The sequence below is a fragment of the Salvelinus alpinus genome, chromosome 20 (genome assembly GCF_045679555.1).
Source record: "Salvelinus alpinus chromosome 20, SLU_Salpinus.1, whole genome shotgun sequence".
Taxonomy (NCBI): domain Eukaryota; kingdom Metazoa; phylum Chordata; class Actinopteri; order Salmoniformes; family Salmonidae; genus Salvelinus; species Salvelinus alpinus.
Window position 1 is genome coordinate 14,335,199 of NC_092105.1, and position 26,697 is coordinate 14,361,895.

General features: G+C 42.4%; 1 protein-coding gene across 5 annotated transcripts; it reads right to left on the reverse strand.

The window, feature by feature from the left end:
- Positions 1-829: 829 nt before the first annotated feature.
- LOC139546319 (NADP-dependent malic enzyme, mitochondrial-like) lies at positions 830-25,000 on the reverse strand. Of its 5 annotated transcripts, none has more exons than XM_071354564.1 (16): positions 24,813-25,000; positions 24,382-24,460; positions 23,947-24,167; positions 11,219-11,349; positions 10,324-10,473; positions 8,776-8,851; positions 8,467-8,628; positions 7,973-8,076; positions 7,744-7,853; positions 7,144-7,241; positions 6,817-6,930; positions 6,023-6,128; positions 4,281-4,423; positions 3,762-3,935; positions 3,360-3,458; positions 830-2,871 (listed from the first exon to the last, which is right to left on the reverse strand). In XM_071354564.1, exons 2-16 carry the CDS (start codon positions 24,419-24,421, stop codon positions 2,710-2,712), a joined length of 1,890 nt encoding a protein of 629 aa, XP_071210665.1. In that variant the 5' UTR covers positions 24,422-24,460; positions 24,813-25,000; the 3' UTR covers positions 830-2,709. The 5 variants fall into 5 exon arrangements, with proteins under 5 accessions (XP_071210665.1, XP_071210666.1, XP_071210668.1 ...); XM_071354565.1 differs by having other exon boundaries at positions 24,663-25,000; XM_071354567.1 differs by lacking the exon at positions 24,382-24,460 and having other exon boundaries at positions 24,813-24,999.
- Positions 25,001-26,697: the final 1,697 nt, after the last annotated feature.

Sequence of the window (26,697 nt, forward strand, 5' to 3'; positions counted from 1 at the left end):
ACAGATTAGCAATACATGCATTATAAGGTTAAATACTGTTCCATAGTTCTTTTCTGGTCTCTGCCTCTTATAGAAACAGTCTGAGCAGATGTGTGAGCCATAGCAGTCAAAAAAGTGTGTCTGTGAGAAAGCGCCTCAAGGCTAAAAGAGATACATAGACACAGACCCCTGCAGGGGAGTAAATAGACAAGTCAGACATACCACTGTAAGCCACACGGGAATGGAAAATTACTGCTGAGCCCTTAGAAAACACTGGACTATTGTTTTCTCCTGCAAGTTTGTATAACTGTCTATGCATGGGCTTGGTGTCATGAGTAGAAGGTGTTGACGTAGGCAGTTGCATCACTATGGGTTGACTGCAAGCATATTAAAGCAACTTTTACCTTTTTTATTCTTACTCTGAAACATGCGTGCTGTGTTTCCTTTGTCAACTTCTGTCTGCAATTGCATTAATAAAGGTTTGAGTGATTTACTTAAAGAAGATATTGTCTGTTTGCTGATTTCACCAATAAGCCAATGATCGACAAAGAACCTACCCCAACACCTTTATGTTTTTGTTCAGTAAATTGCACAAAAATTATATATTTATGGATTGGATTTAAGGTATTGTTTTCTCTCTAATCAACCTGCCTACCACCCACCCCCATACCCTTCATCCACAATATTTCATGACCCTAAACCTGCGGGTCATGATTTAACCCTCACATCACTAGTAGACATCAACTGCTTCCTATCCCCTTTCATCACACACACACACACACACACACACACACACACACACACACACGTCAGCAAAATCAGTGTTAATCATCAATAAAACACTCAGTAGTTTTGTTTACAATATTCACTTAAAAGTGCATTTTATTCCCTTCAAAAACATTTAGTCTTTCCTTAAAAAACTGAAATATAATTCCTTTCGTAGTGCATCACTCCTAAGCAGAGCATTATATTCTCTGGGGGAAAAGGAAAGATAAGATTCACCCTGTTTCTGTTATTACCTTTGGCAAAAACACCTCAACCGAAACAGGCAAAGCTTTATACAAAACAACACTCAAATAAGCAACCCCTCCATTATATAAAAAACATACTTAAAGAGGCAATCATATATCTATCTAATCACCGTGCTTGCCAAAGATTCCTCTGTACATAAACTTTCAGCACCTCACAGACCTGAAGTCAGTTCCTACTGGTAGTGACATTGGGGCTAAAACCATGTAGCTATGCATCTTGTTAAAACTCTACTGACACTCGCATATCAACAGGCGAGCAGTGACAAAGTCTAGAGGAAAAATACAAGATGAACAGGGAGTGTTTATGAAAATAAATTTAAAGTCCTAATTTATATATATTTTTAAAATAAAATATCCCTTATAACCTTATCTTTTTTCGGTATTTGTGGCGTCCGTGGTGCCATGGCCATTATCAGCAAGTGGGTTACGCCCAGTGCAACCTGGGTAAAAAAGACAGTCCCATGATGCATCCTGCTGCCAAGCAATCACTGCCATGCAACATGATAAATCAAGCCATTTCATATGCATGCTTGTGTTACCTTACATGGCTTGAAGTTCTATAGATTGTCTATCTAGCCCTGTCCTAACCCAGGCTTTGGCAGGAGTGTAGCCTAAATTATGCAGAGACAACAGGAAGCAAGATGCCACTTAATAATATAATGGAGTTACGCTTGAAAATCAATGAGGAGGTACTGAACAGTGTGAACTGGCTTGTACATATCATTCCTTACTAATATCTGATAGAATCCTCCAACCAAAAACAAGACTCTGCAGGATATAACATTGTGAGGTCAGAAGGTCAAACAGAGGCAGGCACTATCAGGGTTTGTGCGTTTATGTCCGGACAAGGGGCCCATCTTAATAGTGTAAAACTGGGGTCCTCGTCCCCATCTCCTTTTATCCTGAGTGATTAAAAAACAATGGACAGGTGAAGGCGATATGGTGAATGTCTAATGGGAATTTGCTTTCAAATGTCCACTTTTGCAGATGCCGTAAAGATGAAGTAAAGGAGTCAAGGGAAGAAAGCCAGGTAAGACTCCTGAGATGCACCCTACAATAGATGCCTGTCCTAGCCTTTTGTAATACTTCTATGGAATTTATTTGAGAGTTTAGCCTGTTAGTTATTGAAGCTAGACCACACAGACTGGACCAGCCTAGAAAGCTCAATAGAGTGTGTTATTAGGGCCTTGGTGACACAGGATACAGATAGAATAACATGGTGTTGTGGTGATGTCAATAGTCTGTCTCCAGATTCGAATATAGGAACATAGAAATAGAATGTATAGAACAGTTTGAGGGTTGCCTCAATTTATACATGAAATGATGTGGCACTATAACCTGGCAGTATGACTGTATGGATACACTGTTGTCGATATGACAAACAAAAAAATTACAAAAGACAAAGGAGGCTTCAAAATAATGAACCGTCAAAAATACCCCTCAAAGGATCTCTGTGCTGGCTAAGCATTGGTCATCTCCAACTACGATGTACATTTCTATGGGCACTGGGGAGTGTCTAGGGGCAAAGGAGTGTCTCGTATTGATGACCTAACTTCAGAAGGCGTTGAGTGATGATTGGTGAAAATATGCGAGTGCTGGAGAGAAGAGGCGGCGGCGCGTTTTCTGATATGTGGCTCCCTTCTGCTGTACTGAGAGGGATCGAACAACGGAGATAGAGGTGGCTGATGGGAGATGGAGTTCACACGTTCTGGACTTTCATGGCGTCCTGGGGCCAGTTGTAGGTGTCCTGGATGAAGGAGTCGTAGTCTGGGCTGTAGACGTGGGAGAGCACAAACGCCTCCTTGTCCTTGGGCTCCGGGTACAGGGAGGCGATGTTGTGTCTGTACGCATAGTCCACAACCTGAGAGATTGGTAGAGAGATTGGTTAGAGAGATTGGTTAGAGATATTGGTTAGAGAGATTGGTAGAGAGATTGGTAGAGAGATTGGTAAAGAGATTGGTAGAGGGATTGGTAGAGGGATTGGTAAAGAGATTGGTAGAGAGATTGGTAGAGAGATTGGTAGAGAGATTGGTTAGAGAGATTGGTTAGAGAGATTGGTAGAGGGATTGGTAGAGGGATTGGTAGAGAGATTGGTAGAGGGATTGGTAGAGGGATTGGTAGAGGGATTGGTAGAGGGATTGGTAGAGAGATTGGTAGAGAGATTGGTAGAGAGATTGGTAGAGGGATTGGTAGACAGATTGGTAGAGAGAAAGGGAAATTAGTTTGACTGCTGATGTATTGATATGGAGTTAGTGTCTTTCTCTGCAGTAACAAATCGGCGTGGAGGTGGGAACTGGGAATGTAATGCTGGGATTGATAATGGTTTGTGGGGAGGTGCCAGTCTCCAACCTTGACAGCGATCTTAAAGGACACCTCTCTGATGCTGTTGAGGGGAGGGTAGAGTCTCCCTTCGGCTAGGTGCTCCTCTGTTACCATGTCAGCTATCGCCTGAGTAAGAGAGAGAGAGAGACAGAGAGCGAGAAACAGGAAATGAAAAAAATAAGTGAATAAATGAGGAGTGGAAAGAGGATTATGGGTGACAGAAAGAGAAGGGAAAGGAAAATAGAAATTGAGATGTGAGATTAAAATAACTTGAAAAAAATGTATGTGTGACTGTGTGTGTGTGTATTTCTCTTGATCAAGTCTCTTCCCCTTTACCTCTGCATTTAGGGATCTTTATTTGTCTTTCGTTGAAATGTTTTACAAAAGTTTGTCTTTTGTTGAAAATGTCAAAATAAAAGAAACAGTTACCTCAGCTGTGGTGAGGAAGATGTCGTCAGAGATTTGGCGTACCCCGCAGGCGATGACGCCAAGCGCCACGCCAGGGAACACGTAGGCGTTGTTCCCCTGGCCGGGGATGAAGGAGCGCCCATCAGCCAGGGTCACTTTACTAAAAGGGCTGCCACTCGCAAAGATGCTCCGCCCCTGGGAGAGAGGGAGAGCATGAGAGAGAGAGAGAGAGCATGAGAGAGAGAGAGAGAGCATGAGAGAGAGAGAGCATGAGAGAGAGAGAGCATGAGAGAGAGAGAGCATGAGAGAGAGAGAGAGCAGAGAGAGAGAGAGAGAGAGAGAGAGAGAGAGAGAGAGAGAGAGAGAGCATGAGAGAGAGGGAGAGAGAGAGAGCATGAGAGAGCATTAATTCTATTTCAGGTCCTTCTATTTCTATGACAACAAGAATATTTAGTAAGCGTACATTCAGCAGCACTCAAACAAGGGAACAGAGAGTGAATCTCTATTCTCTAGGTTAGGGTCAGAGTTCAGTTACAGTACCTCGGTGAGTTGGTAGCACTGCTCGGCGGTGCACTCTGCCTTGCTGGTGGGGTTGCTCAGGGCAAAGATGATGGGCCTCTCGTTGAAGGACGCCATGTCCTTGATAATGTTTTCAGTAAACGCCCCTGCGATGGCTGCCACTCCTGCACACAGGAAAAGAGTACTGATTACAAGTACTGTTCTTTACCATTTGGCCATCAGATTTGCCACCAATGCTCCTTATAGGACACATCACTGCACTCTATACTCTGTAAACTGTTCATCTCTGTATACCCGTCGCAAGACCCACTGGTTGATGCTTATTTAAAAACGGACAGATAATCAGGCCTCACTCCCCCCTATCTGGGATATCTACTGCAGCCCTTATCCTCCACATACAACACACGTTCTGCCAGTCACATTCTGTTAAAGGTCCCCATAGCACACACATCCCTGGGTCGCTCCTCTTCTCAGCTCGCTGCAGCTAGTGACTGGAACGAGCTGCAACAAACACTCAAACTGGACAGTTTAATCTCAATCTCTTCATTCAGACTCAATCATGGACACTCTTACTGACAGTTGTGGCTGCTTTGTGTGATATTGTCTATTAAGTGTATTATTGTCTCTACCTTCTAGCCCTCTGTGCTGTTGTCTGTGCCCAATAATGTTTGTACCATGTTTTGTGCTGCTACCATGTTGTGTTGCTACCATGTTGTTGTCATGTTGTGTTGCTACCATGCTGTGTTGTCATGTGTTGCTGCCTTGCTATGTTGTTGTCTTAGGTCTCTCTTTATGTAGTGATGTGTTGTCTCTCTTGTCGTGATGTGTGTTTTGTCCTATATTTATATATATTTTTTTAATCCTAGCCCCCATCCCCGCAGGAGGCCTTTTGGTGGGCCGAATTTGTTCTTAACTGACTTGACTAGTTAAATAAAGGTTCAATCAAAATGAAACAAAACATACATATGTTCCTGAGATGCTCTGCAATGTTAATTCGGCTTCTGAGCTTAGTGGCATTATGAAGAACATGTTGTGTAATACTATGCATGCAAGTCTCTCTTGGCTAAGAGTTGAGGAGAGACTGACTGCATCACTTCTTCTTTTCAAAAATAGACAATGTGTTAAATTCCAAATGGTTTGCATAGTCAACTTACACACAGCTTTGACATACCCTCTTAACCCACTAGACATGCCACCAGGGGTCTTTTCACAGTCCCCAAATCCAGAACAAATTCAAGAAAGCGTACAGTCTTATATAGAGCCATTATTGTATGGAACTCCCTTCCATCTCATATTGCTCAAACTAACAGTAAACCTGGTTTCAAAAAACAGATAAAGCAACACCTCACGGCACAACGCCTCTCCCCTATTTGACCTAGATAGTTTGTGTGTGTGTATTGATATGTAGGCTATGTGTGCCTTTACAAATAAATCTATGTAGTTCTGTCCTTGAGCTGTTCTTGTCTATTACTGTTCTGTATTATGTCATTCTGTATTATGTGTCATGTTTTGTGTGGACCCCAGGAAGAGTAGTTGCTGCTTTTGCAACAGCTAATGGGGACCCTAATAAAATACCATCTACAAAAAAAGTAAGGTCAAGAGAAACCAGGGACGTGTTCTGTGGGCACGAAATAGGGGGACATTTTTTGAGACAAAGGTGGCACTCAAAATGTTTTCTCATTTAGGCCCTAGTACATAACCCAGGTGAGCCCTAGATACACAGGTGAGTCCAGCTGAGCCAGTAGGTGATCATGGGGACTGACCGATGATGGCAGTGGGCTTGATGGTGTGCACCACCTCCTCCAGGGTCTTTATGTGGGCGTGGTCATGGGCAAACTCCTCCTTCTCATGGTTCAGGTTTCCTCTGCCCTGTGGGTCGCATAATGATGACATCAGTAAATCTGACATACTACTGGATCCAGTTTAGGAGGGAGCAATGTTGTGAATGTTGCTGACACAAATGACTGACATTCCCTATTCTACATGACAGTGCAGCATGACTGTTCTACATATGATATTTCTATCCTACATCCTACATATCTAGATGGACAGCTCAGGAGAATGCTTATCAGATCAGTGTTTTGAAGCTATTCAAGTGTATATTAGGAGCAATGTTCCCTCTAAGCTCTGTAATAATGGTATGGGAATAACAATGCATTTTATTCTGTAAAGAGGTTTCTTGCATCAAACAACATCCTTGTCTGAAGGACAAGTGGATAAACAGGTTAATGTTATGCCCTGCGTGTTTTTTTCAAAAGTCTCATGGAATGTAAGCCTACATTGAACACCACACATTGGCTGCTACTGTAGTCTGAATGATAGGCCCCTCTGGTAACCCTACGTTATGATCAAATGGCCACAGTAGCCTACTTTACCACTGTCTGAAACGGTAACTTAAAGCTGGTACAGCCTCAGTGTTCACAGTAAAAACGTGCTGGAAGTTGCACAGAATTTTAACATTGTTCAAGTTTGCACTCAGCAGACCTGAAATTTGCTCAGTCCCGAAAATGTTTTGAGGGAACATTGATTAGCTATGATATTATGGTATTGCAGTTACCTTGACGATGAGGCCCCTGGAGTCGACCATCCAGATATTCTTTGCGGCGTCTGTGGGGGACACTCCCTCCTTCGCCATGGCCATGATCAGCAGGTGGGCGATGCCCAGTGCAGCCTGGTCAAAAAAGACACATCGTCCCATGATGCATCTTGCTCCCAACCAATCTAACCAATCATTGCAATGCAACATGATGATTATAAAGCCATTTCATATGCATGCTTTTGTTACCTAACAAGGCTTGATTCAAGAGAATGAGGTTTCCAAACGTTAATAAGTTCTGGACAAAGAGTTTATAATTAACACAGATCCGCACGTTTGTCCTCTTACCTCCCCTGCTCCCTGGAACACAAAAGTGTGGTCTGACAGTTTGTTCTTGGTGATCTTCAGTGCAGCCAAGACTCCAGCTACTGCTACTGAGGCTGTGCCTGGGAGAGGGAGACAGAGAGTTAGAGAGGGTGATAAACACGAGGGATGGGTTGTAAAGTTGTGATCGGAATGGTTTTGCACATCTATCTTTCAACAAAACAAAAAATGATATGTGTCATCAGGAGGTCATCAGTGAGCCACACAGCCTACAAATCCCAATAACTGTCTAGGGTAGGTTTGCAAAAATGTTTTTTTTGTATTTGTATTTATTATTTTGGGTTAAAAAACAATCCAGGTCACTCTTGAACGTCTGAAACTAAATAGAAAGTATGTCGAAATTATAATGCACTTTTACATTTTTAAATTACTGCCCTCTATCTGGCCCGCAAATTGCTTTTGACTAACAAATCGGTCCGGAAAAAATTCTGTGTGGCACTCCGCTGAATTATGAAATCCCGATATGGCCCTTGAGTAAAAATGACTGCCCACCCCGGTCTAGCGGGTAGGGGGTGGGAGTAGATTTTGGATAGGGCCAGAGAGAGAGAGGGAGAGAGAGATTACCTTGGATGTCATCATTGAAGGTGCAGTAGTGGTTGCGGTACTTGTTGAGGAGGCGGAAGGCGTTGGAGTTGGCAAAATCCTCAAACTGGATCAGACAGTTCATCCCGTACCTGCAGCGCAGAGTAGTGAACGGTCGGTCAGATAGTCAAATTACACAGCTACACACACACACACATGCACACACACACACACGCGCGCACGCGCACACGCACAGACACACATTACCCACTTGTCAGTAACTGCCTGCATGAACTCATCGATGAGCTCATCGTACTCCTTTCCTCTGACCCTCTTGTGCTTTAGACCGATGTACAGGGGGTCTTCCAGGAGCGCCTGATCAAAGATTAAACATCATCACCTTCACACTCTACGACAAGGAGCAGGGATTGGGTTAAGGTTAGGTTTAAAATCCGATTTTATGGCTTTGTGGTGTGGCTGTGCAAGCTAGTGACCACTCTGCAGAGCTGCCTCAATATATGATTCACTATATGAGTCATCTCAATAAATGCCAACCTGCGGATGAGGACCTTTAGGGAAATAAGGGAAGTAACTAAGTGATAGCGGAGCCCTGAATTCTAAACAACTTCTAGTAACACATTTAGTTCACTAGGTAAGATACTGCCTTTTCTATATGGCTGGGTCAAATGATAAGGATCATGATATTAGCCAACAGAGGCCTATCAGGCCTGGGTGTTTCCTCATAGAGTGTCCCAGTTGAAGTACCTGGTTGTCGGTGCCCACGTCCAGCAGCACTGGAAGACACTGCTGGGGTGGCACTCCTCCACAGGCTGTGTACAGGGCCAGTTTGCCCACGGGGATGCCCATGCCGTAACTTCCCAGGTCCCCCAGACCCAGGATACGCTCTCCGTCCGTCACCACAATGGCCTGTGGAATACACAAACATGGTTTGGTTCACCTGATGAAACTTCTAGTCTCCAGCTAAGAGCCTTATGCTGTTTACACCCTCCTGTCCACATCCTGTACCATGCAGTAAAGTAAAACTTGTGTGTGTGTGTGTGTGGTACTCCTCACCTTGATGTTCTCCTCAGGCCAGGAGTTGAGCATGGTGGCGATGTGACCTTTATCATGGATGGTGATGAAGAGACCTCTGTGGGATACAGTTGAAGTCAGAAGTTTACATACACCTTAGCCAAATACATTTAAACTCAGTTTTTCACAATTCCTGACATTTAATCCAAGTAAAAATGTCCTGTCTTAGGTCAGTTAGGACCTCCACTTTATTTTAAGAATGTGAAATGTCAGAATAATAGTAGAGAGAATGATTTGTTTCCGCTTTTATTTCTTTAACTAACATTTCCAGTGGGTCAGAAGTTTACATACACTCAATTAGTATTTGGTAGCATTGCCTTTAAATTGTTTAACTTGGGTCAAACGTTTCGGGTAGCTTCCCACAATAAGTTGGCTGAATTTTGGCCCATTCCCCCTAACAGAGCTGGTGTAACTGAGTCAGGTTTGTAGTTCTCCTTGCTCGCACACGCTTTTTCAGGTCTGCCCACAGATTTTCTATGGGATTGAGGTCAGGGCTTTGTGATGGCCACTCCAGTACCTCAACTTTGTTGTCCTTAAGCCATTTTGCCACAACTTTGGAAGTATGCTTGGGGTCATTGTCCATTTGGAAGACCCATTTGTGACCAAGCTTTAACTTCCTGACTGATGTCTTGAGATGTTGCTTCAATATATCCACATAATTTACCTCCTCATGATGCTATCTATTTTGTGAAGTGCATCAGTCTCTCCTGCAGCAAAGCACCCCCACAACACGATGCTGCCACCCCCGTGCTTCACGGTGGTGATGGTGTTCTTCGGTGGCTGCGTGGTCCCATGGTGTTTATACTTGCATACTATTGTTTGTACAGATGAATGTGGTACCTTCAGGCATTTGGAAATTGATCCCAAGGATGAACCAGACTTGTGGAGGTCTACAATTTTTTTTCTTGATTTTCCCATGATGTCAAGCAAAGAGGCACTGAGTTTGAAGGTAGGCCTTGCAATACATCCACAGGTACACCTCCAATTGACTCAAATGATGTCAATTAGCCTATCAGAAGCTTCTAAAGCCATGACATAATTTTCTGGAATTTTCCAAGCTGTTTAAAGCTACAGTCAACTTAGTATATGTAAACTTCTGGCCCACTGGAATTGTGATACAGTGAATTTTAACTGAAATACTCTGTCTGTAAACAATTGTTGGAAAAATTACTTGTGTCATGCACAAAGTAGATGTCCTAACCAACTTGCCAAAACTATAGTTTGTTGACAAGAAATGTGTGGAGTGGTTGAAAAACAAGTTTTACTGCCACTATTATCACACAACAATGCCCTGTCTCTCTCTCTCTCTCTGTGTGTGTCTGTGTGTGTGTGTGTGTGTGTGTGTGTGTGTGTGTGCGTGCGTGCGTGCGTGCGTGCGTGTGTGGGTGTGTGTGGGTGTGTGTTTGTGTGTGTCTGTACATGTGTGTGTGTGTGTGTGTGTGTGTGTGTGTGTGTGTGTGTGTGTGTGTGTGTGTAAGTGTGTGTATGTCTGTACGTGTGTGTGTGTGTGTGTCAGTGTGTCATGCCTACCGTGGTCTCCTGAAGGCCAGTCCGTACTGTTGGCAGGCCAGCCCTACTGTAGGCGTATAGACAATGGGCATGAACTCCTCTACATCAGATGTCAGCAGGCGGTAAAACAACTTCTCATTCCTGTCCTGCAAAGTCATTAGCAAGATGTACCTGAGAGAGAGAGAGAGAGAGAGAAATAGAGATAGGGAGAGAGAGAAATAGAGAGAGAGAGAAATAGAGATAGGGAGAGAGAGAAATAGAGAGAGAAAGAGAAATAGAGAGAGAGAAATAGAGAGAGAGCGAGAGAAAGCAACAGGAAATGTAGAACAAGGTGAAACAGAGCTGGAAGTGATAGCGATGATAGTGACAGTGATAATGATGATAGTGATGATAGTGATAGTGATGATACTAATAGTGATGATACTAATAGTGATGATAGTGTTATTAGTGATAGCGATGATAGTGATAGTAATAGTGATGATAGTGTTATTAGTGATAGCGATGATAGTGATCGTGATGATAGTAATAGTGATGATAGTAATAGTGATGATAGTGATGATACTAATAGTGATGATACTAATAGTGATGATAGTGTTATTAGTGATAGTGGTGATAGTGATGCTAGTAATAGTGATGATAGTGATGATACTAATAGTGATGATAGTGTTATTAGTGATAGTGATGCTAGTAATAGTGATGATAGGGATGATAGTAATAGTGATGATGGTGATTATAGTAATAGTGATGATAGTGCTAGTGATGATAGTGATTAGTGATAATGAGGGGGAGGAAAGTTTCCGTATTTCTGTTTGTATGTGCATTTTTAGCCATTGTGTGTTGTGTGTCTGTGTGTTTGTTTGTTTGTATATGTAAGTGTATTATTTGACTCTGTGTGTGTGTGTGTGTGTGTGCTCACTTGTCGAGGGGGTTGCGGCCCTCGTAGCTCCTCATGATGCGGAGCACCTGGACATCCTGGGAGAGGAAGACTGGGGGCAGCAGGCCGTGGATGCCCAGCTGCAGGCGCTCCTGCAGGGTGAAGGCCATGCCCTACGGGGGGGATGGAGGACCACACATCCAACATTAGGATCAATCGCTCCAATGTTGTAGCATTGGTCTAGCTAGCTGTTGCTCACATAAACACCCAGCTATCAGGTATTTACAATTATTGTCTTTCGATAAAGAAGCTGTGGTGCTTTAGCTATGTTGTGGTTCTGATCATGTGTTTAGCATTCCTTTATTAGGCCTATTGCATGAAGGGAAATTCTTACGGTTGCTCAGCGAGCTGATTGGGTCGTGACTTTGAGATCTGGTTGTGGTTAGTGCCACTCTACTTTGTCATGTCAGTATTCTGGAGGGGTGTGTTTGAGCGCTTAGGGGAGTGGAGGTCATCTATTTATTCTGTCCAATGGGATAGGAGCCTGAATTCCCTCCCCTGTGAACTCCCTTCTAATATCTTCTTTCCTCTCTCACACACTCGCTCTACCTCTTTTTTCTTCAACGGAAAGAATTATTCTGAAAGCCAGAGAGGACCGTCATGGAAATAAATCACAAAATAAAAACTGTTCACCAACTTGCTACAGTAAATATACCAGTGTCACTATGTAAAGTTGTGATAGTGTAATGTGACACTTGCACCTGTGGTTTGGTTTCCATTAATAATAAACGCCTATTAATGTGTCAATCACAGTGACACTCTCCAACTATGAGATGTTAACCTTTAAATGGAACCTAATCCACTTCCTCATTTCAGTGTGATTACAAGTGGGGAATATGAATGAACTGAACATGAGAGCGCATTGTTTAAGGAACCTAAGAACTGTTTGATGGTGTGACCCATCGTCAAATCATTCAATACGTTGAAAGGTGAATGGGACTGCGTTAGAGTTGGTATGAAGCGGGAGTTTGATAAGATTAATGATCATTATCATTCTACAACTTAGCTTCACACTAACTAAATTAAAGTGCAAACAAACATAATTATTTCAACAACACATACAACTAACACACAAAAAATACAAAATGGAAATACATTATTCGTATACTTATACATTGCATTCAAGAAAGTATTCAGACCCTTGAATTTTTCCACATTTTGTTACAGCCTTATTCTAACATTGATTACATTGTTTTGCCCCCTCATCAATCTACACACACTATCCCATAATGACAAAGCAAAAATTGTTCTTTAGAAATTTTGACAAATGTATAAAAATTAAATTCTGAAATATCACATTAACATAAGTAGTTAGACCCTTTACTCAGTACTTTGTTGACGCACCTTTGGCAGCGATTACAGCCTTGAGTCTTCTTGAGTATGACACTACAAGCTTGGCACACCTGTATTTGGGGAGTTTCTTCCATTCTTCTCTGCAGATCCTCTGTCAGGTTGGTTTTTGAGCATCACTGCACAGCTATTTTCAGGTCTCACCAGAGATATTCAATCAGGTTTAAGTCCGGGCTCTGGCTGGGCCACTCAAGGACTTTCAGATACTTGTCCCGAAGCCACTCTTGCGATGTCTTGGCTGTGTGTTTAGGGTTGTTGTCCTGTTGGAAGGTGAACCTTCAGCCCAGTCTGAGGTCCTGACAATCTGGAGCAGGTTTTCATCAAGGATCTCTCTGTACTTTGCTCCGTTCATCTTTTCCTCGATCCTGACTAGTCTCCCAGTCCCTGCTGTTGAAAAACATCCACACAGCATGATGTTGCTGCCACCATACTTCACCGTAGGGATGGTGCCATGTTTCCTCCAGACGTGACGCTTGGCATTCAGGACAAAGTTCTTGGTCACCTACCTGACCAAAGCCCTTCTCCCCCGATTGCTCAGTTTGGCCGGGTGGCTAGCTCTAGGAAGAGTCTTGGTGGTTCCAAACTTCTTCCATTTAAGAATGATTGAGGCCACTGTGTTCATGGGGACCTTCAATGCGGCAGAATTTTTTTTGTACCCTTCCCCAGATCTGTGCATCGACACAATCCTGTCTCGGAGCTCTACAGACAATTCCTTTGACCTCATCGCTTGGTTTTTGCTCTGCCATGCACTGTCAACTGTGGGACCTTATATAGACAGGTGTGTGCCTTTCCAAATCATGTCCAATCAATTGAATTTACCACATGTGGACTCCAATCACGTTGTAGAAACATCTCAAGGATGATCAATGGAAACAGGATGCACCTGAGCTTAATTTCGAGTCTCATAACAAAGGGTCTGAATACTTATGTAAATAAGGTATTTCTGTTTTTGCTTTGTCATCATGGGCTATTGTGTGTAGATTGTACCCTCGGGTTCTTGCCATGAGGGAGATCTTTGTGGGCTATACTCAGCCTTCTCTCAGGGTAGTAAGTTGGCGGACTGCGGATATCCCTCTAGTGGTGTGGGGGCTGTGCTTTGGCAAAGTGGGTGGGGTTATATCCTGCCTGGTTGGCCCTGTCCGGGGGTATTGTCGGATGGGGCCACAGTGTCTCCAGACCCCTCCTATTTCAGCCTCCAGTATCTATGCTGCAATAGTTTATGTGTCGGGGGGCTAGGGTCATTCTGTTATATCTGGTGTAATTTGCCTGTCTTATCAGGTGTCCTGTGTGAATTTAAGTACGCTCCCTCTAATTCTCTCTCTCTCCATCCCGGAGGACCTGAGCCCTGGGACCATGTCTCAGGACTACCTGGCCTGATGACTCCTTGCTGCCACAAATTCACCTGGTCGTGCTGCTTCTCCAGTTTCAACTGTTCTGTCTGCGGCTATGGAACCCTGACCTGTTCATGGGACGTGCTACCTTGTCCCAGACCTGCTGTTTGACTCTCTCTCTCTACCGCACCTGCCTTCTCGATCTCTGAATGCTCTGCTATGAGGCGGCAGGTAGCCTAGTGGTTAGAGCGTTGGGCCGGTAACCGAAAGGTTGCTAGATCGAATCCCTGAGCTGACAAGGTAAAAATCATCTGCCCCTGAACAAAGTAATTCTGCCCCTGAACAAGGCAGTTAACCCACTGTTCCTAGGCCGTCATTGTAAATAAGAATTTGTTCTTAACTGACTTGCCTAGCTAAATAAATGTACAAAAAATGTTTAATAATAAAAAATGAAAAGCCAAATGACATTTACTCCTGAGGTGCTGACCTGTTGCACCCTCCGGCCTTTCTAGGGAGTTTTTCCTAGCCACCGTGCTTCTACATCTGCATTGCTTGCTGTTTGGGGTTTTAGGCGGTTCTGTATAGCACTTTGTCACATCGGCCAATTTAAAAAGGGCTTCATAAATAAATTGGATTGATTAAATTTGATTGATTGATGAGGAGAACATTTAATTGAATCCATTTTAGAATAAGGCTGACACACACACACACACACACAGATTAATCGAGTTAAAGTAAACCTGTCAGATAGCGTAGCAGTAACAGGCCCAAAAGTAAACCCCTTAAGGAAACAGCTGACCAGCGACCGCAATTACACCTTCAGTCTACACTGACCTCCAGAGAGAGAGAGAGAGAGAGAGAGAGAGAGAGAGAGAGAGAGAGAGGAGAGAGAGAGAGAGAGAGAGAGAGAGAGAGAGAGAGAGAGAGAGAGAGAGAGAGAGAGAGAGAGAGAGAGAGAGAGAACTGTAGAATGCAGATAAAGATCATACTAAAAACACTTGTGTTCTGATTAACATGAAGGCTTCTGCACTATAAAATTAAAATGCCTGGTGTACAAAACATGCTATAAAAAGGCTACCAGGTGTTTTGAGCTTTTTCCTCACAGAAAGTGCAGAATAGCAGTTTTAACAATGGACAATTCCTGTTCAGTTTAGCCTTATTGGCGTCAACACAATAACCTGAAATCCCTGGACAATGTGTGAATAGGAGCTGATGGACTACATAGTTCAGTTATAGAACTACAATTGTTCAGATTAATGGAAGTGACTTTAACATCCGGACTGAGACCGACAGCTACGAGAGCTAACAATGTAACTTTCTTAATTTTATTTAACCTCGGTAAAAGATAATACCAGTTGTGATTACTAACCTGAGGCACAATCCTACTGTGTGTATCACATGACCCAATTTGGACCAGGTTATAGACAGCTTATAGAGAGGCTATTGAGAGCCTATAGAGAGGATAAAGAGAGGATATAGAGGCTATAGAGAGGATCTAGAGAGCCTATAGAGAGGCTATAGAGAGGATATAGAGAGGATATAGAGAGGCTATAGAGAGGATATAGACAGGATATAGACAGGATATAGAGAGGATATAGACAGCCAATAGAGAGCCTATAGAGAGGATATAGACAGCCAATAGAGAGCCTATAGAGAGGATATAGAGAGGCTATGGAGAGGATATAGAGAGGATATAGACAGCCAATAGAGAGGCTATAGAGAGGCTACAGATAGGATATAGAGGCTATAGAGAGGATATAGAGAGGCTATAGAGAAGATATGGAGAGGATATAGACAGGATATAGAGAGGCTATAGAGAGGCTACAGACAGGATATGGAGAGGATATAGACAGGATATAGAGAGGCTATAGAGAAGATATGGAGAGGATATAGAGAGGCTATAGAGAGGCTACAGAGAGGATATGGAGAGGATATAGACAGGATATAGAGAGGCTATAGAGAGGATATAGAGAAGATATCGAGAGGATATAGACAGGATATAGAGAGGCTATAGAGAGGATATAGAGAAGATATCGAGAGGATATAGAAAGGCTATAGAGAGCCTAATATTACCCGTAAAACTACTACTACTACTTACTACTACTTTTAATGTTGTACCTATCAATTGTCCTATTAGCAATCACCTATATTAGCAAACGTATTTCTGTTCAAACTTCAAATTGTTCTAGTGGGTCTCTATTGGTTATTTATTTATTGCAATGAACGATATCAGCAAAATGTCCATGATAAGTGGTCAGTTGGGTCAGTGTCGATAGTTTTCTGTTTATCGTCCCAGCTCTAACAGACAGCCTATAGAGGCTATAGATTACTTGTTGGTTATTACTGCATTGTCGGAACTAGAAGCACAAGCATTTCGCTACACTCACATTAACATCTGCTAACTATGTGTATGTGACAAATAAATTTGATTTGATTTGATTTTGAGAACCCAGGGCCCATTTTAACTTACATCTGCAAGGGCTAACATGATCAGAATCAGAAACATATTTGCATTTCATTCTTCAACCTTTGTTAGGGGTCGGCAACAAGCGCACACGTTTTGTTTTGCCCCCCCACCCCCGGAAAATAACCAGGAATTCAGCCCAAGTACTCCCCCCCCCAAAAAAAGATATACAGTTGAAGTCAGAAGTTTACATACACCTTAGCCAAATACATTTAAACTCCGTTTATCACAATTCCTGATATTTAATTCTAGTAAATTCTAGAATTCTAGGATCACCACTTTATTTTAAGAATGTGAAATGTCAAAATAATAGTAGAGAGAATGATTTATTTCAGCTTGTATTTCTTTCATCACATTCCCAGTGGTTCAGAAGTTTACATACACTCAACTAGTATTTGGTAGCATTGCCTTTAAATTGTTTAAATTGGGTCAAACGTTTCAGGTAGCCTTCCACAAGCTTCCCACAATAAGTTGGGTGAATTTTGGCCCATTCCTCCTGACAGAGCTGTTTTAACTCAGTCAGGTTTGTAGGCCTCCTTGCTCACACACGCTTTTTCAGGTCTGCTCACAAATTTTCTATGGGATTGAGGTCAGGGCTTTATGATGGCTACTCCAATACCTTGACTTTGTTGTCCTTAAGCCATTTTGCCACAACTTTGGAAGTATGCTTGGGGTCATTGTCCATTTGGAAGACCCAATTGCAACCAAGCTTTAACTTCCTGACTGATGTCTTGAGATGTTGCTTCAATATATCCACATAATTTACCTCCTTCATGATGCCATTTATTTTGTGAAGTCCCTCCTGCAGCAAAGCACCCCCACAACATGATGCTGCCACCACCGTGCTTCTCGGTTGGGATGGTGTTTCTTCGGCTTGCAAGCCTCTCCCTTTTTCCTCCAAACATAACGATGGTCATTATGGCCAAACAGTTCTATTTTTGTTTCATCAGACCAGAGGACATTTCTCCAAAAAGTACGATCTTTGTCCCCATGTGCAGTTGCAAACCGTAGTCTGGCTTTTCTATGGCGGTTTTGGAGCAGTGACTTCTTCCTTGCTGAGTGGACTTTCAGGTTATGTCGATAAAGGACTCGTTTTACTGTGGATATAGATACTTTTGTACCTGTTTCCTCCAGCATCTTCACAAGGTCCTTTGCTGTTGTTCTGGGATTGATTTGCACTTTTCGCACCAAAGTACGTTCATCACTAGGAGACAGAACACGTCTCCTTCCTGAGTGGTATGACGGCTGAGTGGTCCCATGGGGTTTATACTTGCGTACTATTGTTTGTACAGATGAACGTGGTACCTTCAGGCGATTGCTCCCAAGGATGAACCAGACTTGTGGAGGTCTACAACTTTTGTTCTGAGGTCTTGGCTGATTTCTTTTGATTTTCCCATGATGTCAAGCAAAGAGGCACTGAGTTTGAAGGTAGGTCTTGAAATACATCCACAGGTACACCTCCAATTGACTCAAATGATGTTAATTAGCCTATCAGAAGCTTCTAAAGCCAGCCCTATAATCTCAATGTCCTGAATGAGAGCAGTGGCTTTTTATCTGATGGCACTGTGGTGTTCTAGGGGCAGGAATCATCAACGAGATTCAGCCCCGGGCCGATTTTTTCTTGAGCGATGGTCAGAAGGCCTGAACATAAATAATTTGTTGACTAATAATAATAATAATAATTCCAAACCTTACCTTTGTATTTGATCACATACACTGAGTGTACAAAACATTAAGAACACCTTCCTAATATTGAGTTGCATCCCCCTTGCCCTTAGAACAGGTTAATTAGCCAGGGTATGCACTCTACAAGGTGTTCGAAAGCATTCCACAGGGATGCTGGCCCATGTTGACTCCAATGCTTCCACAGTTGTGTCAAGATATCTGAATGTCCTTTGGATGGTGGACCATTCTTGATACAAACGGGAAACTGTTGTGTGAAAAACCCAGCAGCATTGCAGTTCTTGACACAAACCGGTGCGCCTGGCACCAACTATCATACCCCATTTAAAGGCACTTCAATATTTTGTCTTGCCCATTCACCCTCTGAATGGCACAGATACACAGTCCGTGTAAATACCACGGGAGCCTTCTTACTTATAGTTACTTCACAGTCCTATTGATGAAACAACCATGAAAAGGTAGTCTCTCTCTCCCTCAGTTGCCTATGTCCATCAACAACAGCAAGATCAACTACTAGCTAATGCCAGCCAGAACGAGATGAGCTAAAGTCTAACGAGAGAACATTTGATAAAACCTCTCAAACATTTACAGCTAGTTGGTCGTCAAAATTACACTAATAAGCGATGGGGAATAGTAGCCTGCTCGTCCTTCTGCAGCTTGCCCACGTTTTGACAACTGAATGGGAACTTGCCTGCCCACCCATTTGATCGATACCAAATACATTTTATTGACAACTAAGAGATATACTAACTGTGGATAACAGTCTTTCAAGTTCCGCATAGCTAGCTAGCAAAGCGATTCACATTTCTTGCTAGCTAACCAAATGACACCTGCATCTCTAGAAGTTGCCACCGAAAAACGATATGAGGGGGAAAAGTTGGTCACTCACTCACTACTCCAATAACATCACATCCTCCTAGTAGCTAGCTAGCTAAGGTTAGACTCCGTGTTTTCAGCTTGCTAAATAAATAATGAATGCAGCATTGCTGTATGGTGCACTCAAACCCTCTTGTAGTTGAGTAGCCAGCCTAGGCTACTGCTCAAATGTTGCTTTAAAAGGCCTACATGTTTGTCCTTTGCATGGTGTTTTGTTGCAGATTTAGGTTTTTGGTTATAATTTTTTTAACGAGGCCAGACTGACACATTTTAGTAGCCTAGCTAGGACTGTGGCATTTCTGTAAAATTTCCCTCTGTTGCGCGTTGTAAACGGGACACATGAAAGCAGCACAATTGAAGTTGAATTACCCGATGCGAGCACATCAGGCTGTAATTTCATAAAGTCGAGGACTCAACTGTTGACTAATTTATACTCGCTTGTGTGTCTGTGTGTGAATCCTTTTATCTTATAACTTTTTGACGAACAAGACTACATTTTCTGTAGGCTACAGCAATGACCCGAATATCAGCGGTGCTGGAGTAGTCTACACTGTTGTCGGATAGTTCCAGCCAAAATGGGACATCGAACCTTTGATTGATTTTACTTCGATTTAAATCCTCTTCTCAAACAAGATGTGACTCTTTTCAACGAACAGACTAATACCTTTAGAATATCCATGTCGTTCAGGATAGCCGGGAGAGAGGACGCCAAGTGGTTTTCTGCGAATGGAATTTATTTGTTGTGAATTGTTTTGAATATGTTACTCCGAAGTGAGTTTGCTTTTTGTTTGTCTCCATTTGTCATGGACCTTTAATTTGGAATCTATCTACAAAATCCAGATCGTCAAGGGAAACCCAGAGCGAGGATTCTACAAATTCAGAGAGCTCACAGAAGGGGATTTAAATTGTGTTTTTTGTGCTCCGGGAGAAGCGAGAATCATAGAAAGAAATTAATGTTTGGGCTCCCGAGTGGCGCAGTGGTCTAAGGCACTGCATCTCAGTGCAAGAGGCATCACTACAGATTCGATTCCAGGCTGTATCACAACCGGCCGTGATTGGGAGTCCCATAGGGCGGCGCACAATTGGCCCAGAGTCGTCCGGGTTAGGGCGTCATTGTAAATAAGAATTTGTTCTTAAATGATTTGCTTAGTTAAATAAAAATATTTTAAAAACCTGTTGGAACTGAAACTTGGCAAGGACATTTAGCATACATGTTTAAACTTTAGGTCTGGTAGAAGATTTGGTCAGTGCCATTAGTGATGATATGATACAGCACCGTTTGTCTTGCTGTGACTTGTAGTGCAGCACAACGCGGACTGTATGGTAGCGGGCCAAAATTAATTGACAACCCTAATCATTGCGCGGGCCGGATACAAATGTGTCACGCCTTGTGTTTTGACACGTGTGCTACTCTATTAGCCACGTTTTGACTGACTTGTGATCTTTGCCTTTGCTAGTTTGATTGTATTGACATTCCCTTAGTTACAGTAGGCTGTTTTTGTTCAAAATATTGAGTCATTGAAACTGAAACAGTACATCCCGAATGGGTGCAGGTAGCAAACAATGTACCAGGCCAGCTTTGATCTACAACCTGACAGCAATATTATACATGTATTGGTGAATTATATTAATCAAGCATTGAACTGCATCCATCTACAGTGCATTCGGAAAGTATTCAAACCCCTTGAATTTTTTTCTCTCATTTTGTTACTTTACAGCCTTATTCTAAAATTGATTCAATAAAAAATGCCCCCCTTCAATCTACACACAAACCCCCATAATGACAAAGCAAAAACATGTTTTTAGACATTTTTGGTGTAATTGTGGTCGCTAGTCAGCTGTTTCCTTAAGGGGTTTACTTTAAGGCCTGTAACTGCTACGCTATCTGACAGGTTTACTTTAACTCGATTAATCTCTGTGTGTGTGTGTGTGTGTGTGTGTGTGTGTGTGTGTGTGTGTGTGTGTGTGTGTGTGTGTGTGTGTCAGATTGATTTACAGTGCATTCGGAAAGTATTCAGATCCCTTCACCTTTTCCACATTTTCTTACATTACAGCCTTATTCTAAAATGAATTCAATTAAATGTTTACCTCATCAATCTACACACAATAGCCCACAATGACAAAGCGAAAACAGAAACACCTTATTAACATAAGTATTCAGACCCTTTGCTATGAGACTCGAAATTGAGCTCAGGTGCATCCTGTTTCCATTGATTATCCTTGAGATGTTTCTACAACTTGATTGGAGTCCACCTGTGGTAAATTCAATTGACTGGACATGATTTGGAAAGGCACACACCTGTCTATATAAGGTCCCACAGTTGACAGTGCGTGTCAGAGGAAAAACCAAGCGATGAGGTCCAAGGAATTGTCCGTAGAGCTCAGAGACAGGATTGTGTCTAGGCACAGATCTGGGGTTGGATACCAAAATATTTCTGCAGCATTGCAGGTCCCCAAGAACACAGTGGCCTCAATCATTCTTAAATGTAAGAAGTTTGGAACCACCAAGACTCTTCCTAGAGCTGGCCTCCTACCCAACCTGAACAACCGGGGGAGAAGGGCCTTGGTCTTGGAGGTGACCAAGAACCCGATGGTCACTCTGACAGAAGTCCAGAGTTCCTTTGTGGAGATGGGAGAACCTTCCAGAAGGACAACTATCTCTGCAGCACTCCAAAAAAATGTTATCTACAATCAGCTTCCTATTTCGCAACAAAGCATCCTTCACTCATGCTGCCAAACATTTTCTCGTAAAACTGACTATCCTACCGATCCTTGACTTCGGCGATGTCATTTACAAAATAGCCTCCAACACTCTACTCAGCAAATTGGATGCAGTCTATCACAGTGGCATCCGTTTTGTCACCAAAGCCCCATATACTACCCACCACTGTGACCTGTATGCTCTCGTTGGCTGGCCCTCGCTTCATATTCGTCACCAAACCCACTGGCTCCAGGTCATCCAGGTCACCTAGTCTTTGCTAGGTAAAGCCCCGCCTTATCTCAGCCCATGGTTACCATAGCAGCACCCACCCGTAGCACGCGCTCCAGCAAGTATATTTCATTGGTCAGCCCCAAAGCCAATTCCTCCTTTGGCCGCCTTTCCTTCCAGTTCTCTGCTGCCAATGACTGGAACGAATTGCAAAAATCACTGAAGCTGGAGACTCATATCTCCTTCTCTAACTTTAAGCACCAGCTGTCAGAGCAGCTCACAGATCACTGCACCTGTACATAGCCCATCTGTAAACAGCACATCCAACTACCTCATCCCCATACTGTTATTTATTTTTTTGCTCCTTTGCACCCCAGTATCTCTACTTGTGTTGAATTGCTAAATTGTAATTATTTCACCACTATGGCCTATTTATTGCCTTACGTCCCTTATCTTACCTCATTTGCACACACTGTATATATATTTTTCCATTGTGTTATTGACTGTATGTTTGTTTATTCCATGTGTAACTCGGTGTTGTTGTTTGTGTCACACTGCTTTGCTTTATCTTGGCCAGGTCGCAGTTGTAAATGAGAACTTGTTCTCAACTGGCCTACCTGGTTAAATAAAAGTTAAATAAAAAAATGAAAATATCCAGCCTTTATGTTAGAGTGGCCAGACAGAAGCCACTCCTCAGTAAAAGGCACATGACAGCCTGCTTGGAGTTTACTGAACGTAAAGGACTCTCAGACCATGAGAAACAAGATTTTCTGGTCTGATGAAACCAAGAATGAACCTTTTGGCCTGAATGCCATGCGTCACGTCTGGAGGAAACCTGCCACTATCCTTACGGTGAAGCATGGTGGTGGCAGATTCACGCTGTGGGGATGTTTTTCAGCGGCAGTGACTGGGAGACTAGTCAGGATGGAGGGAAAGATGAACGGAACAAAGTACAGAGAGATCATTGATGAAAACCTGCTCCAGAGCGCTCAGGACCTCAGACTGGGGGCGAAGGTTCACCTTCCAACAGGACAACGACCCTAAGCACACAGCCAAGACAACGCAGGAGTGGCTTCAGGACAAGTCTCTGAATGTCCTTGAGTGGCCCAGCCAGAGCCTGGACTTGAACCAGATCTAACATCTCTGGAGAGACCTGAAAATAGCTGAGCAGCGATGCTCCCCATCCAACCTGACAGATCTTGAGAGGATCTGCAGAGAATCAATCAATTTTATTTTATATAGCCCTTCGTACATCAGCTAATATCTCGAAGTGCTGTACAGACACCCAGCCTAAAACCCCAAACAGCTAGTAATGCAGGTGTAGAAGCACCTCCAGAAGCACCTCCAGAGAAGAATGGGAGAAACTCCCCAAATACAGGTGTGCCAAGCTTGTGTCATACCCAAGAAGACTTGAGACTGTAATCGCTGCCAAAGGTGCTTCAACAAAGTACTGAGTAAAGGGTCTGAATAATTATGTAAATGGGATATTTTAGTTATTTATTTTTAATACATTTGCAAACATTTTTAAAAACCTGTTTTTGCTTTGTCATTATGGGGTATTGTTTGTGTGTATATTGATGAGGGGAAAAAACAATTTAATTAATTTTAGAATAAGGCTATAACGTAACAACATTTTTAAAAAGTCAAGGGGTCTGAATACTATCCAAATGCACTGTATTTTTCCAACAATTCCTTACTGTATATCATGGAATTTTGAGTGAAACAAACTATTTTTAAATCCTCTGATGAAGTTGGTTTTGTAGTATAAAACTGGGAATTTGACATGTTTTACTGATATTATTGTCTGTTTGTTTCATATCTGCAAAGTAATTAAAATGCTGTCAGTTCCACTTTAATGTTTTGTACACTCAGTGTATATCTCTCTATGATGTGTGGGAATACTTTGGAACAGATTTCCTAAATTAAAATCACTTGGAGCTGATCTGCTGGTGTTTTTACAGTCTTTTATGTCCAACAATTTTATGAAAATAAATATTAAACATTTTTTGCTCAGAAAACTTGGGGGACCAAATAAAATCACAGCCGCCAGTTGGGGGACCTTGATCCAGGGCTTTACCTTGTTCAGGTGTGGGTTTCTGGTAATGTCATAACCACGCTTCTTGGTGTTGACGCTGCCCTTGCAGCTCGAGCCCGAGTGACACACTCTGACAGTCTCAAGGCAAGTCGCACGGGCCATCGTGACAGGGTGACCTGGTGCACCCACGAGGACCCTCATAGCGCCCACTGTGGTGATTCTGCACAGTGACACACTCCTTCCCGGTAGGGAGTTCATATTTCCTGTGAAGAGAGAGGGTGGGAGAGGGGCTGTGACACGGTTTACATACAGTGCTTGACTGTATAAGTGCCAGTACTCATTTTGGGTGCCGGTACTGTTTATATTTAGGTGCAGGAGCTCCACAATACTTTTGAGCAAATTATTATTTTTTATTTTTTTTAATATACTATAAGAGGAACAGGAGATGAAGCAGTAGAAATGTTGAGATGCCTGTACTCAGCAACCGTGAGCTCCTGTCCAAGTCAAGCGCTGCCATGGTTACATATCGGTTGACGGTTGGTGATGATGACTTGTCCTAAATCACAAGACAGACGACCTAGAATTCCATGCATGCAACATGCATAGCCTAATCAAGTTCAGCAAGGTTGCCCTCCACATATAGTTAACGACGTTAGGCATTGAATATATCACTTTATGGCTAGGTGAGGCAAAATATTTAATTAAACACAAACAGCAGGTGCTACGATGATGCTGACATTGTAAATTCAGTGTTTTACCAGTATCCATCCTAATGGGCAGGTTTATGTTCCACGTAGGCCTACTATAGTTGAGCAATGTAACGTTATAGCTGAATCTCCAAATATAGACAACAGCACACTGCACACAGAAATTGATTTATTTACAAAACAAACTGCGTCGCTCGCTACCTGAATACGGTTTGACGCTGCCCTCGAGTTCCTATCTGAAAAAAATCTCAATCCTTTTAGGGTTGGGGTAGCAGACTACGGTCTCTCTTCGTCGCTGACTTTTTATCAGTGGATGTGAGTAGAATGGTCTAAACAGCTGATACAAGTTTATTTGATGTTGACGCTTTCACCAGAGACCGTAGGCGTTCGCTTTCCTGTAGAACCGCCCATTTTGTCACCGCCGACCAATCGTGTTAAGCAAAATGTTGCTCATGGAAGATCGTAGCCACACAAAAATATTTTGGACCCTCCCTTCCACCCCCCACTCTACGCTCCTCCCTCCTGTTTCTGTGTACTGTAGTCACCATTGCCATAGTTGTAGCCCTTCCTTTTTAAATAGAGTACTAGCGTAGGAGTATATTTGATCATGTCCACATAACTGAATTAAATAGATGCTATTTATTCAATTCAATTTAGAGGCTTATTTGGCATGGGAAACGTATGTTTACATTGCCAAAGCAAGTGAAATAGATAAAACAAAAGTAAAATAACTGTGAAAACACACTACATCTTGCCGTCATAATTATGGTCATACAGACCGCTGCAGTGCGGGCGAAAAACATATGTTGAGAATAAATGACAGAAGACAAATCCATCTCTGTTAAGTTCTTTTTTAACTCCCTTAGACAAAATTATATTTCCCAGTTATATATGGTACTTTATTGCCCTGCTAGGGAGTTTCTGGTCCAGTCTGCAATGCTGAGTCACCAGCCAGATGTTATTGCTTACAACAAGAACCTCCGGATTTAGATTTCTGTTACACCCAGAGACATTGAGAATTAGTGCAGACGTTCCAAGGAGTGCACCGCCCTGCAGAGAAGTACTGAACAAAGAATGAATTTGCTGGGCAAATATAATAACTCTACTAGCATTTGAATCTAATGTACATTATGTCTCAAGCAGGGTTGGGAAGGTTACTTTCTAAATGTAATCCTTTACAGTTACCTGTCCAAAATGGTAATTAGTAATGCAACTTTTGGATTACCCAAATTTAGTAACGTAATATGATTACATTAAGTTACTTTTAGATTACTTTCCCCTTAAGAGGCATTATAAGACAAAAAATGCTTGTTACCAATTGAACCACATCTATTGCAGGATAAATCAATGTTCAAGTTTACATAGCTAGCCATACATGGACGTTCAGTTTTACTTTCTGGGATGGTTATGTAGGCTTCTTCTAACCCATCGCTTTCTACTACATATACGAATACAATTAAATTATATATTTTACATTAAAAACCAAAGTCAATCAGAATTCCAGTCATTCCAATAAATGTTATACCCCTTGATCTTCAAGAAAAGGACTTGGAAATATGGAAGTATAGTCATTGTTTTTACCTGAGAATAACCCCAAAACTAAGGATTTAGCCAGCCCTACTCTGTTGTTTATGATTTTGTTGTCATGGAGGACTGATTGGGCTCCTTGATTCGAGTTGAAAAATAAATGCTGCGCTCATGGAATGGCATGCTTTGAGCACTACTGAAAAGTGCTATTTAGATGTGAAAAATGAATGCCATATGCTGCATTTGCTATAGGCCTGTTGTTTAACCTCTTGTTGGAACTTTGATATCTTGATAATATGCAGCCGTTAAAAGGGCAAATCAACAGATGAAACAAGAAGAAAACAGTTGCCCCCGCCTCTGTTTTGGTAAAAAGCTGAGGGATGGGCCTGGAGAAATGCAACCAGTGTTCAGATTAATAGACAGAGCTACAGTATGGATGCAAGGACTGATATCAAAATTGTTTTAACCATTTTATGAGGCTATACAATGTTTACAAAAATAGGAGAAAAACAAGATCATATTCTAGGTTCTCATGGAGTGTGACAGTTGAACTAAGCTC